This window comes from Danio aesculapii, chromosome 20 (genome assembly GCF_903798145.1).
Source record: "Danio aesculapii chromosome 20, fDanAes4.1, whole genome shotgun sequence".
Taxonomy (NCBI): Eukaryota; Metazoa; Chordata; class Actinopteri; order Cypriniformes; family Danionidae; genus Danio; species Danio aesculapii.
In genome coordinates this window covers 41,160,957-41,183,241 of record NC_079454.1, presented here as the reverse complement: position 1 = coordinate 41,183,241, position 22,285 = coordinate 41,160,957, and the positions used below count along the sequence as shown (strand labels likewise).

The window sequence follows — 22,285 nt, the reverse complement described above, 5'->3', positions numbered from 1 at the left end:
TGTTTTGCATCCATAAACTAGCGCTGACAACACTTACCACTTTCATTCACACTGATTAAACATACTGATACTGATGTTTTGATTGTTATGTTCAATTTTGTTAAAATAAATATATCGCTGTGTTCGTCTCCCTTAATGTTGTTACATCTTTTAGCCAGGTGTAACATCAGGTGTTACATCACACTGAGCCCAGACTTTTGACCGGTTGTGTGTGTGTGTATATATATATCTCTCTTTCTTTTTTTAAATATATACTGTTGAAGGCAAAATTCTTTATATATTATTTTTATTATATATTATTTATAGTAGGATTGTTTATCTTCAATTCTTAATAATAATGACCTGTGTAAGAGGGATGGTTGGATATGGGGTGGTCGCCCAGGGTACCATATTAAACTTTAAACTATAAAAAATTTTAATAAAAGTCACTTTTTCAACCTTTTCATGGTTAAAAGTCCTAAAATGCAATTTAAAAGCGTAAAAAAACAAAAAAACTAAAAATATGAATCACAAAATACAAAAATCTGATAGATATTTTTTACAGTGTGTGTACAGTGTTGTGATCAGTTTGTATACCTTGCAGATGATATATTCTTTTGATATATGTAACCGTCAATGTGAAAAGCATTCTTTGATAACTGGAGCTATTGAAGCGATGTAGCAGTCAATCCACACGCATTTATTTTAAATGAGCACCTCAAGGTGACTTATGAGGAATCCTAGCCAAGCGTGTTATTGGTTGGCAAATGGCAATGTCACAATTGTCTCTGTCTCTGTGTTTTGAGTTCTCTTTATGAATGTTTCTTTAAGTGTTCACTGTGCTTATGTATTCATTTGTGCTCTGACTGCTTCACAAATATTTCTTTCTTTTGTAATTCAGACGGTTTCAGACACACTTGTGCCGTACTGTATTTTCTGTATGTTTTAGCTCTTGAAACATTTGTGTAATGACTGTTGAGGCATTGTGGGGGTTTTGTTAATTGATAGCAGATCCTTGGTCACCGATAATTAAACAAAGTAAATGTCATTCATTCAAAAGTACTTCATGGGCCTTGTTTAATTGTCATAGGCGTGTATTACCTTTGGAGATTTGACTGATGATTAAAGCAAATAATACAGCATTATGTTTGCCTGAAATAATAGTGTCAGTTTTAAGTTTTTTTTAAAAAACATATCATGGGCCTAAAGTGTATAGTGAAATGTATGTTCAAAAATGTCATAAAGATATATATTTTTATGATTTCACTATGTATACAAAATAACTACATGTAATTTTTTTTTCTCATCAACGCCAGTTCTAATAGTTCTAGTAATAATTACCAAAATAACAAATGACTACCTTCTTTTGCTTCTTTTCTTTTCCTTTTTTCTTCTTTTTTTGCAAAATGGCAAAGGTGTTTTTTTTTTTTTTTTGTAAAAAAAATAGTACTTATTTTCCATATACTAAATGCTAAGCTGATTTTTTTGTTTGTTTTTTACAGTCTTGGACGTGTATAATAATAAATACTAATAACACCATTCATTTTGTGGTATTTGTTTTTTTTTATGAAGTGTTACTGTATATTTATATTTATTTATTTATTTATTTTTTATTAAATATATTTTAGTAGTTTTATTTTCCCCTGAAACATACAAGTCCTGATCAGTTTTTTATATTATATTATATTATATTATATTATATTATATTATATTATATTATATTATATTATATTATATTATATTATATTATATTATATTATATTATTTTATATTATATTATATTATATTATTTTATATTATGGTTAAATATATAATATATAGATATAATATATAGTTTTCACAACAAGAAAACATTTGGTCATTTTTTTTTATTTATGCTTATAACTAAAAACTGAATAAATCATTAATCACAATTATTTGTTTGACTTGTTAATCACCAGGACAAAATTTCTAATTGTAACTGGTTTATTATAATTATTTTATGTTTTATTTTTAATAATTTTTTTGTATTAAATTTAAATTAATTTTGGTTTGAAAAATTGGTCCATAAAATAACAAAATATGGACTAAAAATTTTCATGTCCAAAAATGTTTGAAAATGTTTAAAAATATATAATATTTTTAAAAGGAAATGAGGGTGAACTATTTAAATTCCAATAAAAATACACACCTGCACAAAAGTTTACAATAATAATAATAATAATAATAATAATAATAATAATAATAATAATAAAAAGTGAAATGGACAAAACTATCAGTTAGCTATGTTTGCTAATTTGCTAGTGTACTTTTCTGTACCAGCCTTATCATTTGGTTGGTTTATTTAAAGATGGGATACATTTTCAAGGTCGATTAAAAATTAACTCTGTTTACTTAAACTTCATACAAAAATCAGGATAAACAGGGGATAAAAGGGATATTAGGTAAAGCACCTAATAAACATTTTGAATGAGCTTTAAAGTGCATCTGTGGTTGAAGACGAGAACATAAGAGCCCTCAATGAGACCACAGTGAGCCGTTAGCATCCAAAATGAAAGAGGGGAGGTAAAGATGTCTCTGGTTGTGTGAGATAGATTTATTGTTCTCCCCTGATAATCTCGTTTTTTAAGTTCTGTTGACTGGCTTTTTTATGATGTATAATCTGCTGTATTTTTAAATATACTGTATTTTGTTGTTTTTAATAAACATTTTATGTTTAAAGCAAGAACAAATGGCAGCTGCACGAGAAAACCTTTTTTCCTATGAAATCTAATATCCTTTATTATATTGCATTATATTATATTATATTATATTATATTATATTGCATTATATTATATTGCATTATATTATATTATTTTATATTATATTTCATGGTTAAATTTAATTAATAAATATTGTTATTAAATTCACTATTATATCAGTATTATACAATTTTACAATAAATCATATGGTTATTTTATTATTATATAACTAAAAACAGAATTAAATCATTAATCATAATTATTTGTTTGTCTTGGTAATCACCAGGACCAAATTAGCGACTGGTTCATTCTAGCTAGTATTTTAGTACTCGATTATTTTAAAGAAATTTAATAAATTTTTTTGTTGCATTTATTTATTTATTTATTTTTATTCCCCGCATATATATATATATATATATATATATATATATATATATATATATATATATATATATATAAGCTACTATATTTTAGTACTCAGATGAAATTTAATTTAACTTAATTTGTATTTTATTTTATTCCAAACATACAGTATATAAGCTACTATTTTAGTACTCAATTAATTAAATGAAATGCAATTTAATATTTTTTTGTTTTATATATTTATTTTATTTTTATTTTACCTAATTTAATCAATTTTTATTTTATTTTATTGCCCACATGCAGTATACAAGCTCCTTAATTAAATTAACTACTATTTAAAGCTACTTAACTTTGATACTCAATTTTTATTTTATTTTTATTTTATTTTTTATTCCCCACATACTGTATATACGCTACTATTTTAATACTCATTTTTTATTTTATTTTATTTTATTTTTTCATTCCCCACATACTGTAAATAAGCTACTATTTTAATACTCAATTTTTATTTATTTTATTTATTCCCCACATACTGTATATACGCTACTATTTTAATACTCAATTTTTATTTTATTTTATTTTATTTATTCCCCACATACTGTATATACGCTACTATTTTAATACTCAATTTTTATTTTATTTTATTTATTCCCCACATACTGTATATACGCTACTATTTTAATACTCAATTTTTATTTTATTTTATTTATTCCCCACATACTGTATATACGCTACTATTTTAATACTCAATTTTTATTTTATTTTATTTTATTTTATTGTTTCATTCCCCACATACTGTAAATAAGCTACTATTTTAATACTCAATTTTTATTTATTTTATTTATTCCCCACATACTGTATATACGCTACTATTTTAATACTCAATTTTTATTTTATTTTATTTTATTTATTCCCCACATACTGTATATACGCTACTATTTTAATGCTCAATTTTTATTTATTTTATTTATTCCCCACATACTGTATATACGCTACTATTTTAATACTCAATTTTTATTTTATTTTATTTATTCCCCACATACTGTATATACGCTACTATTTTAATACTCAATTTTTATTTTATTTTATTTATTCCCCACATACTGTATATACGCTACTATTTTAATGCTCAATTTTTATTTATTTTATTTATTCCCCACATACTGTATATACGCTACTATTTTAATACTCAATTTTTATTTTATTTTATTTATTCCCCACATACTGTATATACGCTACTATTTTAATACTCAATTTTTATTTTATTTTATTTTATTTATTCCCCACATACTGTATATACGCTACTATTTTAATACTCAATTTTTATTTTATTTATTTTTTATTCCCCACATACTGTATATACGCTACTATTTTAATACTCAATTTTTATTTTATTTTATTTTATTTTATTTTTTATTCCCCACATACTGTAAATAAGCTACTATTTTAATACTCAATTTTTATTTTATTTTATTTTATTTTATTTTTTATTCCCCACATACTGTAAATAAGCTACTATTTTAATACTCAATTTTTATTTATTTTATTTATTCCCCACATACTGTATATACGCTACTATTTTAATACTCAATTTTTATTTTATTTTATATAATTTTTTCATTCCCCACATACTGTAAATAAGCTACTATTTTAATACTCAATTTTTATTTATTTTATTTTATTTTATTTATTCCCCACATACTGTATATAAGCTACTATTTTTATTTTATTTTATTTTATTTTATTTATTTCCCACATACTGTATATACGCTACTATTTTAATACTCAATTTTTATTTTATTGTATTTTATTTATTTCCCACATACTGTATATACGCTACTATTTTAATACTCAATTTTTATTTTATTTTATTTTTTATTCCCCACATACTGTATATACGCTACTATTTTAATACTCAATTTTTATTTTATTTTATTTTATTTATTCCCCACATACTGTATATACGCTACTATTTTAATACTCAATTTTTATTTTATTTATTTTTTATTCCCCACATACTGTATATACGCTACTATTTTAATACTCAATTTTTATTTTATTTTATTTTATTTTATTGTTTCATTCCCCACATACTGTAAATAAGCTACTATTTTAATACTCAATTTTTATTTATTTTATTTATTCCCCACATACTGTATATACGCTACTATTTTAATACTCAATTTTTATTTTATTTTATTTTATTTATTCCCCACATACTGTATATACGCTACTATTTTAATACTCAATTTTTATTTTATTTTATTTTTTTATTCCCCACATACTGTATATACGCTACTATTTTAATACTCAATTTTTATTTATTTTATTTATTCCCCACATACTGTATATACGCTACTATTTTAATACTCAATTTTTATTTTATTGTATTTCATTTATTCCCCACATACTGTATATACGCTACTATTTTAATACTCAATTTTTATTTTATTTTATTTTATTCCCCACATATATAGGCTAATATAAGCTACTATTTTACTAATTTTGTGCAGTAACATTACAGTAAATGCATAACATACAGAAACAAACATAAACTTTATTTTTTTAAATAATAATCTCTTGCTGTGCATAGTTGCTACACTGTAGAAATCCTTGTGAATCCATCACAAAATTACTACTAATGAAGAAGAATGACAGAGATGTGATACTGTTTTGTTTGATTTTTATTGTCATTTTGTAGAATCACACAAAGTTTAGGTGAGAAACAGAGTTCCTTGCAGAAATCCCTCATCCTCTTTCTCAAAACTCTTCATTGTGTTGTAAAGCTGTAAAACAGTGACCCATTCTTAAGTATATTCCTCAATAACAAAACACATCATTGAGCAGATCTTATAATATTATATCAGACCGACCATAGATTGCACAAACATAGATGTGTGCACAAACATAATCAATCGCCAATCGCCAATCCCATTGGGAAACCATATAAACCAGGTTCATTCAGCAGAAAAGGAAAAAAAAACTTTACCAAAAAAGCCAGCTCATATTTCTAAAAAGACCTATTTATACACATGGCTCGTCAGATCAAACCGCTGTGGTTAGTCTGTGGTTTTAGAGATCATGTTAATATCACAGTAAACACTTTGTTGCTGCTATTGTGAAGAAAAAAGCCCATGCCAAATTAATATACCTTCATCCTCTTCTTCTTCTGGCGCTACCAAATTAGTCATAAAAGTCAAGATGGATGTAATCCAGTCGGAAGAGTCATCCATGGCTTCGCTCACCGCTTTTTCAGGGCTGATGTGGTGAATACTTCCTAAGAGCATGTTTTAGACAAGGCATCTTGAGACACATGTTTCTGCATGGCCAGAATAGTTTCATTTACAGTCATTATAGATAGATACAGTAGATAGATAGATAGATAGATAGATAGATAGATAGATAGATAGATAGATAGATAGATAGATAGATAGATAGATAGATAGATAGATAGATAGATAGATAGATAGATAGATAATTAATTGGATTTAGTACTTTTTTTAAAGGTAAGTGGTTGCAAAGAATTTATATGGGCTATTTTTAATCAAACAAATAAAATTTAGTAATGTTCAACTTAATTTGTTTGCTTAAATTCAGCCCAAATAAATAGTTTGCAGTAACTTACCTTAAAAAATGTTAATCCAATGAATAATTTTTCCCAGTGCATTTTTTTGTGTCAATGTTGTAAAAGCAATAAATAAAATGTTTATCTGTTTGATATATTTAATTCAAAGACAGTTACTAAGAAAATACACTTATATGGCCAGAAGTGTGGATACCAGAGTGCATAAATATGTTCACATTTCTGGAATTTTTGTTTTTACTTTTAGTTTTTTCTAATGTTACAAATGTAGTCATGTTTTTAATCAGTAAACATGCTTACAAACAGTATAGACAAAATGTCCCATAAAAAAGCTATTCATTGTATAGTTGCAGGCAAAATTTTTAGTTTTCAGTTTTAATAACTAATTTCTAATAATAAATAATTTGTCTTCTACGATGACAGTGCATAATATTTTGCCTACTATTTCGTGATATACTCAGATTAAAGTGCAGATTAAAGGCTTAACTAGGTTAATTTCTGTTCATTTGGCAAGTCATTGGACAACAGTGGTTTGTTCTGTTGCTAATCGAAAAAATATATATATTAAAGGGCTAGTAATATTGACCTTAGCAGTTTTTAATAAAAAAATTTAAAGAATGTTTAAGCTGTACATACAGTAGAAAGTGTATTTAATGGCAATAATATATATTTTTTTATGTTTTGAAGTAACTGCGTGAACATAAAATAAAAATATGTTTCACATATATCCAGCGTAGCAGATATATTTACATATATTTATGTAAAAAAAAACAATGTACTTATGTTCACCTGGATTTTTGAAATATGAAATATTAAAGAATAAGTATTTATAATAAATTAGATAATATATTTTAAATATTACAAATCCAATGGTTGTTGATGATTATGAAGATTTTATTTAACTTTTTATTTAATGATCCATATACAGTGACTCACTAAATTAAAAAAACAGATTTATTCAGGAACGAAACACCAGAGTATTGCTTTAAGATGTTTGCGCTCTAACATTAAATGCTGCATCCTCTCAACACATTTTTGTAAAAAGTATGAACAAAGCCAATCTCTGGGTTAAATTTTTGATCACCAAATTAATATTTGAACACCGGCTTTAACCCAACGTTTGTGTCCATATTTTATTCTGTTTTGGTTTATATAACGTTTTTTAGAGTGTACTAACTATTAAAAAGTAAACTATTTTCTTTTTACAAAAAAGGTTTCTAAAATGTTGAATTGTTATATGAAATTATTGTTGCTTTTGCATAATGCTAATATGCTGATATTTGGGAAAATGCCACTTTTGCTTAAGTAATATTGCATAACTATATCAAACGAGAGAAGAAAAACCCATACAGAAATATTTTCTCATAACTTTGTAAAACTATAGGGTAATTCTAACTGCTTTATGTAGTCTTTCATTGTTAGTCATTGATAGTCTTCAAGTCAGTGCTTTTGTACTGTTGAAAATGTGTTTTTGCTTTCACACATCATTAAAACCATAATTACCATAATTATCAAACACGATTAAACAATGTTAATGGTTCTTTTTAGATCAAATATTTTAATGGTCATCAAAAAGTTTGGAAAATTCCTCAGTTAATTTATGCTTTTGATTTGCATTATGGAAGCTTGATCTTTTCTCCAACAACTTTTGATGTTGAAATGCTTAAAAAGTGACTTTTGACAGTTTAACACAGTTTGAAGTGATATTGCTCTGGTTGGTATTGTAAAAACAGTAATTTTCTGTACACTGTTCACAAGTTCCTGTAGAATCTGCAGTAATTTACTGGCAGCAGTTTGATAGTAACTTACTGTGATTTAATTACAGCAGAAGTACTGTATTTACATTTACAGCACCATTCATCTTGCTGTATATTTATTTACAGATTTATATGTCTATTTTTACTGTATAATATCCAGTAATTTTAAAACTTAATTTTGAAACAGATGAAACTTTAAAATCCAGTAACAAACTGCATAACTGTCCTACAGTAAAATACAATTTATATTACAGTTAAATACTGTTTTAATTTACAAAAATTGTTAACTGTGGATGGTACTAAAACTAGTAATTATCTGTCTGTACTTTTCAGTTTTTTTTAAATAAATTTAATCCTCTGTAGGTAGTTTCTTATAAAAATTATTGTTTCAAACTACTAAAATGCCAATACTAATCATTTTGTTGAACTGCAAAGTTAAATTTTCTATATCAAAAGTCGACAGAGCAGAGAAAAAAAGTCCCAAAAGGCAATTCAAAACTGTAAATAAACAACATAAGGGTCTCATCGTCTTAAAGTCTTAGTGTCTTAAATCTCAAAAACGAATGTACTGAAATTGTCTTTGTTCGTGTAAAGCTATCTGGCCATTGACACCACAAATTCATATCAATATATATTTTTTTTAAATAGTGAAATTTTTAATTTATTATAATGGTTTAAATATTTTCCTTATAATAACATTTGTTTAAAAGTTCCCCATGTATTTACTGCTGAGGATACTGACCTGGACAGACTGTTGTGCAGACATTTAGATTATTATAGTTTTTAAAACATTTGTCCTTTATTATAATAATAATAATAATAATAATAATAATAATAATAATAATAATAATAATAATAATAATAATAATAATAATAAAAATAATAATAATAAAAAGAAAGGTTATGTTGAAAAAAGTATATGTATATAACTAGAGCTTGATTGTTTTGACACATTATTTAAAATATGTTGCTAAGAAATAACAAAATTGTTTAAATGTTTTATTATTAAATTATAGGGACTAAGCTGAAAATGAATGAATGAACGAATTATTAAATTATTATTGTTATTGTATTATTAAATATATAAAATTATAATATTTTTACATTTTTGATAGGGCAAATCAAAATCTTGTTCAACCGGGACATTTGTAAAACATTTTACGAGTCAAAAATTTCATTCATAATGGTCATAAAAATGTCATAAAAAGTCTTAAATTTAACCTGCAAAACCCCTGATTATGGTTTTCACACACTTTTGGCCACAAACTGTATATGCTACTTCTTAATTTTCAGTGTACCGTTCATCCTGAATGACATTTTCATCAAGAAAAATGGATGATTTAAAATTTAGCAGTGAAAAAGGCTAGCAAGCACCCACGTCTATAAAACACCCATATGGTTGTCTATACGTCTGCAGATAAAAATTGCAAAGTCAGTAAATCTTGTGTTATTTTCTGGAGATATTTGGGTGTTCCCGCTTTCCAGCACCGTCGTCAGGAATACTCATCAGACTCCACACATCTCCGTGTAGTTTCTGTCTGTCTGTGGTGGTTATCAGCAGGCGAACAGCATGACCCGAGTCAAAACCGTTTTACCAGAAGCCATTATGCAGAGGGTGACGTGACAGCGAGCACAGACTCCAGACTCCTCAGACCTCCATTATAGCCTCTAAACACCCTCATGTTCGCTGCCGCCACCAGAATAAATTAGTATTTGATTATAAAATATTCTGGCAGCCTGCTAACGTTACTATAATTTGTAGCGTTTTGAAACATTCACAAGCAGGTGTTAAAATCAGCTCGTAAAGGACTTCTAGATGAACATAACGGCTATTTTAGCTTTGTTTATTACAGTAGGTTGGTGATGAATTGCGTTAAATTGCTTCATTATGTTAATCACAAAATTAAAGAGATATTTCCCCCAAAAAGGAACATTTACTCACTATTTACTATACTCACATTCAGGGGGTTAAAACCTCTTTATTCTGTTGAAATCAAAAGAAGATATTTTGAAGAAAGTTGAAAACCTGTAACCATTGACTTCATCTCATCATATACTGTAAGTACCTGGGTGTATATCTGAATAACAAGCTCAATTTCTCTGAAAATAGAATTGAGGTTTACAAGAAGGGTCAGGGTTGCATTCATTTATTAAGACAACTCAGATCCTTTGGTGTGTGTCAGACACTGTTAAAGAATTTCGATGAATTTCTGGTGTTATCTGTGATCCTGTAAGCTGTAACTTGCTGGCGGACATGGTAGGTTCTGTTGTGGGGTGTGTGCTACTCACTATAGAAGAAATTGTGCATGATCGAATGATGGATTAATTTGTCAGAATGATGAACCACGATTGTCATCCCTCTTTGATATAGTCCAAACGTGTGCAAGCTTATTTAGCTCAAGATTAATTCAGCCTTAGAGTTACATAGAAAGATACAGGAAGTCATTTTTTACCAACGGTGATCAGATTGTATAACCAAAGTCATACTAGATGAATTTAGCTGAATTTTAATAGCATTAATACTAATAGATATGGACTGCTCGTTATTTGAAACTAAAGTGTGCTGTATGAATGTAATTGTATTGATACATTGTAAAACTCAATAAGTTATGGCAACTCAAACCCTTTAAGGAAACCGATTGCAACAAACCATTTGAGTTCAAAAACTATTCCTAATGAGTACTGTGAACTTAATCGATATGAGTAAACGGAGCAACTTAAGCACAGTAAAAGCCAATAAATGAAGAGAACTCAAACCAACTGAGTACTGTAAAACCCAATAAGTTAAATCAACTCAAACCGTTTGAGGAACCTTTTGCTACAAGCGCTAAAAAACTAATATATATGAGTACTGTGAACTTACTCCATTTAAGTTGAAGTAATGAGGTATTTAATTAACTCATATACCTTCAACACCGAGTTCAAAACTCTTTTCAAATGAGTAGATTAACTTTCAGTCAATTTTAAGTTAACTACACTCATTTTATTTGATAAAGTGCACTGTTGGGTTTTAGGGTGTATTTTTGCCTTTTTATATATGTAATTTATTTTATAGTATGGAAAGCTCTGCTGTGATGTGAGTTTCTCTTTTGGGATTAATAAAGTCTAAACAAACAAACATTGTAGGAAACAAAAGCTATGGAAGTCAGTGGTTACCGGTTTTCAATATTCTTCAAAATATCGTTTTTTTTTTCTTTCTGTTCAACAGATGAAAGAAACTCAAGCAGGTTTGGAGCATGTCAAGGGAGAGTAAATGATGATGGAATTTTCATTTTTGATTGAACTACCCCTTAAATGTGAAATGAACAGTTGAAGTCAGAATTTTTAGCCCCCCTTTGATTTTTATTTTTTTATATTCTTTTTAAAATATTTCCCAAATGATGTTTAACAGAGCAAGGGAATTTTCACAGTATGTCTGATAATATTCTTTCCTCTGGAGAAAGTCTTATTTGTTTTATTTCGGCTAGAATTAAAGCAGTTTTTTAATTTTTAAGAACCATTTTAAGGTCAAAATAATTAGCCCCTTTAAGCTATATTTTTCCGATAGTCTACAGAAAAAAACATTGTTATAACTTGCCTAATAACTCTGTCCTGCCTAGTTTACCTGCCTAGTTTGCACATAACAGCTGCGCATATAACGTTGAATATAGTAATAAACATGTACATACACTTGTCAATCTGTATATTTACACTCACTACTTACTTCTATTTTTTAAAATATATTTATTATCAGTTTTTTGTCCTGTCTCTGTAATCCTGTTGCACTGTAGAAGCTCTGTCACGAAAACAAATTCCTCGTATGTGTGAACATACCTGGCAATAAAGCTCTTTCTGATTTCTGATTCTGATTTCTTTTATCTAGTTAAGTCTTTAAATGTAACTTTCAGCTGTATAGAAGTGTCTTGAAAAATATCTAGTCAAATATTATGTACTGTCTGTAAGAGGCTAAATTATCATATGCTTTTGTTTATATGACAAAACATGTCTTTTTGACTCAAGAAGGTCCATACTGACTCCAAAGGCAGATACTGATAAGATAAGGGCCTGGTGTGTGGACTTTGGGGGTTTTACAATGTGGTCACATGTTGATTGGTCAGTTTGAATGTCTCAGCATTTGGGCTTTAGTCACATGGTCAAGAAAGATACAAAATAGGTGGTAAAACGCTGCTCTCCCTCTTTTCCTGGATTGTCTTTTCCTGGTCTGTGCTTTCCTGCTCTGCTCCTCTCCTCCTCTGGTGTCTATCTTCTCTGACTCTACTACAATCAGGGTAACTTCTGGGCCTGCTCTCTTTGTCTCTCTCTCCCTCCCCCTGTGTCTCTCCTTCTACCTCTTGTAACTTTAATTTTACATTTAAGCTGGGTACAATTTATATCATATGTTTTTATCATTTCATATTTTATCATTTTATACAGTTATTCTGTAACCAATTCAGTTGTAACCATAGAGAATTATTGTCATTAAATCATTTCATTTTCAAGTATTTTTGAGTTACTTTAGATTTAACATCAACACTTAATTGCTCCATATTGCAATACAATACAATCACATAATATCAACGCTTTCCCACATTTATAGCTATTAATACTGCCCATTCGACAGAACTACAGTTCGAACCGGCTGTGGTTTAAAACTCATTCCTACATGTCATTATGGTAAAGATAAAATAAATCAGTTATTAGAAATGAATTGTTAAAACTATTATGTTTAGAAATGTGTTGAAAAAAAATCTCTCCGTTAAACAGAAATTGAGGACAAAAATAAACACGGGGCTAATAACTCTGGGGGGCTAATCATTCTGACTTCTGCTGTATATACTGTAAAATATAATTTGAGTCAATTATTAAATATTATTTATTTTATTTATGTTTTTGAATACAATAAACCCCTTTTTTCTTTGAAGAATTCAAATGCGAACACTTTAAGTTATTAAAAGCTATTTCCACAGATTCAATTGGAAAATTAATTATTTTTCTACTGTGAAGAAATGACACTTATCATCTTTAAACATCGACAAAACATTCACCTCGTGCTCTAATGCTACTTGAAGATGCCATTCAGGAGGACTGCTTTCAAATGACACATTGAAATGCTTCAAATTACACTGAAATTCTTCACTTTTTTAATAGCTAGCATTGACCTTGGTTTATTAAATATAAATAACTGCTGTACTTCACATTTGTTGGCTACCAAATCCAATATATAGTCTCCACTCGTATTTGTAAGATGTAAGATATACTGTAAGATGGCTTGCCTCTAAGGCTGCCTGCTTCCTTTAATGTTTTCCTGACACGATGTGGCTGAGGTCCTGTTTGGATGAGAGACACAGAAGCACAGGTGTGGGACAGCGACACACATACTGCACACACACATACACACTGGCTGCGTTTCCATTACATTTTATACTGCGCAAATTTAAACAATGAATTGCCTAATGACGTTTTTACGCACGCATTATGAGGTTTATCAGGCAATTTCACAGAAGTATTAGCAAAATGGCAGTGAATTTTTTTCTTTCTCACAATTACAGGTCACCTAAAGTTATATGATCATTCTTTTAAAGATGGCACCATATGTCTGGCCCGAAGATGAGACAGATTTATTTTTTACTTATTAAATTTACATTAAATATGGGAAAATTAGATTTCAAGAAACAAAACAGACTTTTTATTATATTTTATATTCCAAACTAAGATTGTGAATTTTAAAATATGCCTAATTGAGTTTTTAGGCTCATGTGAGGTTGTTTTTCCAGACAATTTAATTAAAAAGGGATACATTTAAAAAACATTTTCAATGTTTACAGGTCACCTAAAAAGTTATATGATCATTCTTTTAAAGATGGCACCATATGTCTGGCCCAAAGATGAGGGAGTTTTTTTTAAAACCCATTAAATTCATGATAAATATGGGAAAAATACATTTCAAGAAAAAAAACAGACATTTTATATTACACAAACAAAAATTTGAATTAAAAAATGCCTAAGTAGGTTTTTCAGATGACACTGAAATGCTTCAAACACATGGTTTTTCAGGCAATTTCACGCAATAATTAGCAAAATGGTAATGGATTCTTTCCTTTTTTTGCATATAGGTCACCTAAAAATTCATAAGATCATTAGATTTTAAGAAACAAAACAGACGTTTTATTACATTTTATAATACAGAAACTGAAATTGTGAATTTAAAATATGCCTAATGAAGTTTTTAAGCTCACATGAGGTTGTTTTTCAGGCAATTTCATTACAAAGGGATCAATGATCATTCTTTAAAGATGGCACCCATGTCTGACCTGAAGATGAGACCGAGTTTTTTTTTTAATTGATTAAAGACAAAAAAAGAAAAAGAAATTAAGATTCCAAGGAACAGAGCAGACATGAAGGAGAACGGCTTTGGAAGGTCGTGTAAAATCTTATATGGTATAAATGAAAAACTCTAAAACAAAAGTATCTTTCAAAGAAGAGAAAACTTTGCAAAAGCAGTGATATGGGAGAGGGAATGTAAAATTAAAGTATTTCGACCAAAATGAAAGAAGTTTGATTAACTTTTTAACTCACCCACTAGGCCAGAGACCTATTGAACACAGATCTAAAACAGCATAGACTTGATATAACTTGTATTAGCCTTGGGCTTTGTTTTCTTAAAACTTTTGTTCGACAAGAACAGTCCAAATCCAGTATAGTCTCAATGTGGGTCTACAAGAAGAATAAAAAAAAAAAAATCAAAGTAGGCACACCACAGCTCAAAAGGCACCAACATATTTATTATGTTTTAACCACAGGTGATGTTTCCGTCCTTATAAGGTATATACCTAATAATGATAATAATCCCATATAAGCCTAAAACATATATACTGTACATACAGTGGGGAAAATAAGTATTGAATACCTCATCATTTCTGTATTTCTAAAGGTGCTGTTGACTTGAAAATTTCACCGGATGTTGGTAACAACCAAAGAAATACATATGCAAAGAAAACAAATCTAATTAGTTTACAAATTAAGTTATGTGTAATAAAATGAAATGACACAGGGAAAAATTATTGAACACATAAAGAAAGGGAGGTGTAGAAAGGCAGTGAAAGCCCAGACAGCAGATGAAATCTCTTAGTATTTCTTCCGCAATCCTCTGCCCTTCGTCATTGTAAATACTTATTCCCCCCACTCTGTATTTATATATAGAGTGCTCAGCATATATAAGTACACCCCTCACAAATCTATCTTTATAAATAATATTTTCTATGTACAATCGGATGCTTTACAATATTCTATTTGTGCATATGCATTAGATCAATCAGTACTGAAGCCAAATCTGGAGCTTATCTAACAAAATAACTTACAATAACTGTCCAAAAACTAGTACACCCAAATTTATATGTTATAGAAAAATATGAAATACAATTTTAAAAAGAGGAAAAATCAAGAGAAGCAAAAATATGGAAAAATTTAGCTGAAACTTTGTAGTTTGTATTTTTTTTGCAACCTTTTGCTTGAATTTAATAGTTTTATCTTTCAATTTCTGAATATGTTTGATGAATAAAATAATATTTTAATAAATATAGCTGTTTAATAAATCAGTTTTGTTTAAATGCACCAAAATACAAAGCCTATTTTCATTGAGAAATGGATGAAAATATTCTGTTTCAAAATGGGGTGTACTCAATCATGCTGAGCACTTTATATATATTTTTTGGGAGCAGTGGTGTGTCTACTTAATTTTTTTTATGAAATCCTTTGTTCCAATCATAATACATAAGCTTATTATTTCAGGGGATGGATTTTACTTGCTTAATACTTAGTCAATGGAAACGGTGTAATTTTTTTGCGATGGTATATATTTAGGAACAATCATTAAGGCTTTGTTCATATTTGTAATGGAAACGCGCCTACTGTACGGTCATTGGGTCATCCTCACTGAGCATGCTCAGAACCATAGGCAGGATAAAAAGACACATTTAGCCACCAGTACAGATAAAGCACAGTCACACTTTGGACACGAAATCACAAGGAAGGTGTGAAGAGACATCATATTAATCCATGTCACAGCAGATTACAAAAACACTTCAGTTGGGTAAAAATGAAAAATGGAAACATGAACATTTTGTGTCAAATAAACATGTAAAAAAAGGCAGGACGCATACAGTATGTAGTGTAAAAGTCTTACGTAAGCATTTAGTGACTCACAGCAAATCAAATTGTCACACTTTCTCTTTTCTCATGACTGCTTCCAGCTCAATTAAAATTCCAGCCTCGTAAAGCAATTGTGACATCTCCTTTACATGGAGATGCTAATGCAATACTGATGAATTCAGTGACATTTGTTTGATTAACTTTTTAACCCACTTTATGGAAATTCAGTATTGCCCTCTAAGCTCTCTCTCTCTCTTAAAACTGACAGCATTGTACATGTTTGAGTGCTTGAATGTGAAGTGTAAGAAAATAACATTTCAAATTATATATTTTTAATATCTTTAGATGAGAATATTGAGTTAGCAGATGGAACCTGTTGATGTCTTCTGCCTATGTGTCCATTTATAGACAGACCGTATAATCTTACATCCTCCTCTAAATGTCTAAAATGTGTCAAGACAGCAAATCAAAACAAGACCAGTAATTTAAAATGTTATATACAGTTGAAGTCAAAATTATTAGCCCTCCAGTGATTTTCATTTTCTTTTTTAAATATTTTCCAAATTATTTTTGACTGAGCTAGGAATTTTTCACAATATTTCCTATAACATTTTGTCTTCTAGAGAAAGTCTTATTTATTTTATTTTGGCTAGAATAAAAATCAGTTTTGAATCATTTTAAAACCATTTTACATCTATTAAATTATTATGTACTGTCATCATGGCAAAGAAAAAAGATATCGGTTATAAGAAATTAGTTATTAAAACTATTATGTTTAGAAATGTCTTGATAATTGGGGGACAAAATATACAGGAGGTCTAATAATTCTGACTTCAACTGTACTTGTATTCATCTATGGAAAAAAATTAAGACCACTTCTCATTTCTCAAAACGAATGTTATCTTTTGTTGTGATTGAAAATTTGCGTTATTTCAGTAGACAATGATTTATTGACGTTGATTTATTCATTTATACGTTTATTTCAGTATGTTAATTTATTTAGACAGCACAACACTGGTGTGTAAAAATGTGATGTCTGAAAACACCATCCTGATTTCACCAGTAGCACATGTTACTGGATTAACATCTTGTTGATCCTGGAACAACATTCCAATCAGCCAATCAGAATTAAGGGATATGTTTACAGTTTATATTAAGTTTAGGCTTGTGGTTATGCGCTTCTACATGATTGTATTCCAACTAATATTCCCCTCTGATTTTGTGAATAATTTACAGTTATGGTTGGGTTTAGGGGTAGAGAATGGCTATGAATTACATTTTTGAACAAATATGATGTTCCAGGATCAACATACTGTAGATGTTAATCCAGGATCGCATTGTACATGGCAAAATAATGATGTGCATCTGAAAACATCTTTTTTTTTTTATGCGAAAATGCTCTAAATAACAACTTCATTATTTTAAATTTAAAATGTATATTTTTATTCATATCTATAGTTTGCAGAAAACTAATTAAATTATGTTTCGCTCAAACACATAACTATAAATCTAGAGAAACAGAGAATTTAAATTTTTAATATTAATATTAATTATTAATATCTTAATTATTAAATATATATTTTAAATAGAAATACCCACATATGGCTGTGCAACATGACCATAGATATTTATGTTGTATGTCGCCTACACTGTTGTTGTCTATTGGAACGAATGCATCAATAGAGCTGCCATTTTTAATATATTAGATTAGTCAGTACTGAAGCCAAATCGGGAGCTAATCAAACAAAATATCTTACAATAATGGTTCAAAAATTAGTAGCCTAAATTTATTTGTTAGGGAAAAATATTAAATAAACATTTCAAAAATCAAGAGAAACTAAAAATATATACAATTTTGTTGAAATATTTGCAATATTTTAGATAAATTTAATTGTATTATCTTTCCATTTATAAAGATGTTCTGTGACTAAAATATTATTTTAATAAATATATCTATTTTGTTCAAATACACCATTATATATTATCCATATTCACTGAGAAATAGATAAAAATATTCATTTTCAAAATGCGGTGTACTCCTATACTGTATGCTGAGCACTGTATTTACCTTTATCATGATATGAGAAGACTTATATTGTAATACGAGATGTTTGTCATATCGCACAGCTCTATTCCCATACTAACTTTATCAGAGACGTTCTACATAACAGACAACTACAAATAAAAAAAATCCTGAGCTGTGAACTATATACAGAAAATACACAGATAAACAACTGAAATCTCTCTGAAGGGCCATACAGAATAAGCTGAATGAATGTCTTGAGTACATCTTGAGAAGAATCTACAGAGAGTTCAGTTTTTACACAGTTTTACACAGTCCTTTAAATTTAAATCACATTTCTTTGCATGTGATTTAATCTTATCTAGTGCTTGCTGTTTTTATAAATGCACAAATCATTTTCCTAATCTAGATTTCGATCTAAACTAAGATACACTTGAGAATCACAACTGCATACTTATTTTTTTTCCACTCAATCTTTATTCTTAGCCCTTTGGCATTGTTCAATTTAACAGGGTGTTCTGTTACGTTCTCCCTTAAAAATATTCTATTGCATTGATAGAGCATTCATGTGACTGAGGCTCCAGGGCAAAAAAGAAAACACTAAACTATTGCAGATCTCAGAAACACAGACATGAGGGGGGACGATTCCCACTAGAGGGGCTCAGTCACTGCATTGGGGAAGACAGAGGTCTTTGAATCCCATCTTGAAAGTGAGAGAAGCTTCACCCTTCGCTCTCACTTCAGTCTTCTGCTCGCTTCTCCTCTTTTTCAGCTCTCCAAAAGTAAAGAGAATTATATATATGTGTGTATCAGTCATGTACTATATGTGTGTATCTTATATGTTTGGGCAAAGTGTTGTTTTTTATTGGTTTGTTGTGCATGTGGAAGCATTTAATGTTATGTGCAAGTGTTGGTTTAGTCCTGATGTACAGTAGTTCATCCCTTTGAAAAACTCTCATCACTGTTGCCATTCAATGTAAATGTTCTCATTTATATATATATATATATATATATATATATATAAATTTTTTTTTCTTTTTCTTTTTTTTTTTTTGTGAACCAGTGGCTCTCAACTGGTGCAGATTAGACACGTATTGCCACCCCCACCCATTCAAAAAATAGTTGTTTACTCAAAAATAAGATTAAAAACTTTACTTGCCTTAATATCATTGGATCTTTGCACAAATTAAGACTTTTTGAAGAAATTCTGAGAAATTTCTATCCATTTATTGAAAGTCTGCTCCTTCGAAAGTGTGATGATTCAACGTTCATACACTGTAAAAAATATATATATGACAAAACTCATGACAACAAATGTTACTTTAACTTACAGTTGAAGTCAGAATTATTAGCCCCCTGAATTATTAGCCCCCCTGTTTATTTTTTTCCCCAATTTCTGTTTAACAGAGACAAGTGTTTTTCAACAATCATAATAGTTTTAATAACTCATTTCTAATAACTGATTTATTTTAATCTTTGCCATGATGACAGTATATAATATTATACTAGATATTTTTCAAGACTCTTCTAAACAGCTTAAAGTGACATTTAAAGGGTTAACTAGATTAATTAGGTTAACTAGGCAGGTTAGGACAATTAGGCAAGTTATTGTATAACGATGGTTTGTTCTGTAGACTTTCAAAAATATATATAGCTTAAAGGGGCTAATAAATCACTAAAATGGTTTTTAAAAATTAAAAACAGCTTTTATTCTAGCAGAAATAAAACAAACAAGAGTTTTTCCAGAAGAAAAAATATTATCAGACATACTGTGAAAATTTCTTTGCTCTGTTAAACATAATTTGGGAAATGTTTAAAAATAAATAAATAAAATTCGAAGGGTGTCCAATAATTCTGACTTCAACTGTACATTAAGTTACTAAGGTTTAAGCTAAATTTATTCAGTTATACAAAGTTTCACTGAATACATTTAGTCAGTAGTTTAGTTGGTGTAAGTTGAGTTCATTAGAAAAGTTTGGTTTGAACTGAACATTTTAGGCAGCAATAATTTTTTTACAGTGTAAAGAGAGAAAATAAAAAAAGCAAAAAAATAAGACCTATACCAAACCGAAGGAAGAGACAGCGAATTGATATTAATAACTGACTTCTTTTATGCTTTTGTTTATATTGAAGTTTGGTTATAGAAGCTCAAGCATGCTTTCTTGACACGCAAGAACCAATGAAGTTTATTCTTGCATGTCATGTGGCACACTCCATTTTCTGTAGGAGCCAATGACATTTGTTTCTGTGCGTCAAACAGTCATAGTTCTGAATCTGTTTAAGTTTGATGAACAATGTATGTTTATATGTTTATAAAAAGTCTGATCATCGCACAAAGAAATCATGTATCTTAGATGAATCTCTTAGATAATTCATAAATTGTATTGATTATTATAATAATTACTATTATTTTGGTCTCTCTATGAATGTTATGAAGCATTCGATTTTTTGGTGAATAGAGTATAAATGGAGGAACAGAAATCACTCAGATTTTATTCAACAATACTTATAACCAGGTTTTATGGGTTTGGGATGACCATGATGAGAATTTGATGGATTTCATTTTGGGGTGAACAAAACTTACACATGAAAAAATACTACAGTAATTTCTAGTAAACACTATAGTGCTTTTTAATCATACTTAAGTGTATTATACTGTTTATATTCAAAATATCGGTACAGCATACTGTATTATTAACTATAGTTTACTGAAAAACTGTCACAGGATACTTTAGTTATTGCTACAGTAAACTGTGTTGTATTGTAGGGTAATATACCCTATTGACCATATTCTGCAGTGTGGAAGTGTACTTCTTTTTATGCTTGTTTTAGAATTGGGTTCTGATTCAGTTTCCTATGGGAGAAATGATTAGGAATAATAAATGGCAGAAAACAATCAAATTACTTGCTCTACAAACAAGTGTGTTCATGACCATACAGAAGAAGTAGAATAATGTAAGAAAAAATCAGTTTGCAACATCAAGCTGTTTGTAATGTCTACAAATCAATGGAAGTGAATGAGACCCGAAGTCTTAAACCAAAAGTTCAATAGATGTAGAAAACTACATAAACTGGGTCAGTGGTTTACATTACTATAGTTGTTGTGTTGCCAGAGCAACTATAGAATAACCACGTCAGATTAATTCAAGTAACTTTCTGTAGTATCATTTAAAAACATTATAGTATTTACTATAAATAACTATAGTATTTTTTAATGCAGGCCTTTATGACAGAAACTGTCTCTTCATTTTAAAAAACCCTTAAACTACACACTATAAAATAAATATGAATGAGCTATTTGTGTTTTGTTGTTTTCTTTTGTAGACCGGTTTGGATCTCCACTTGGCGTCCATTGTCAAATCTGGGTTTTGGAGCAAAACCAGTTGAAAACCACCATTTTACAGACCACCTGAAGACAAACGGTAAAGACTCTGTAAATGCAAGGCTGTGTTAAGATGGACCAAAGCGTCAACTTCCTCCCCATGATTCCACATCGTGAAGACTTAGCTGTGCATTGAGGGAAATTAAAGTTTATATCCCTTCTCCTGAAAAGAACGCGAGAAATCTGCAACATAGAATACTGGATTAATATTCTACAGGTAAAATATCACTGATTTTGCTCAATGCATTATTAATTGGAAGAAAAAGAATCAAATCATTCTGCATGGCAAGGAGGAGTTGCCGTTCAATACCACACAGTTAATAAACGAAGTCACGCTACAATGCTTTCAA

General features: G+C 28.9%; 1 protein-coding gene across 12 annotated transcripts in view; it reads right to left on the bottom strand.

Annotated features, from left to right (window-relative positions):
* Positions 1-22,285, bottom strand: part of trdn (triadin) — a 100,166-nt gene that overhangs the window by 62,864 nt on the left and 15,017 nt on the right. For all 12 annotated transcript variants that reach the window (XM_056481006.1, XM_056481002.1, XM_056481001.1 and 9 more), the window contains 2 exons: positions 13,656-13,709; positions 6,215-6,340 (listed from right to left, as the gene is read on the bottom strand). In XM_056481006.1, the coding sequence (XP_056336981.1) occupies positions 6,215-6,340; positions 13,656-13,709 (180 nt within the window). The remainder of the gene's footprint in view (positions 1-6,214; positions 6,341-13,655; positions 13,710-22,285) is intronic.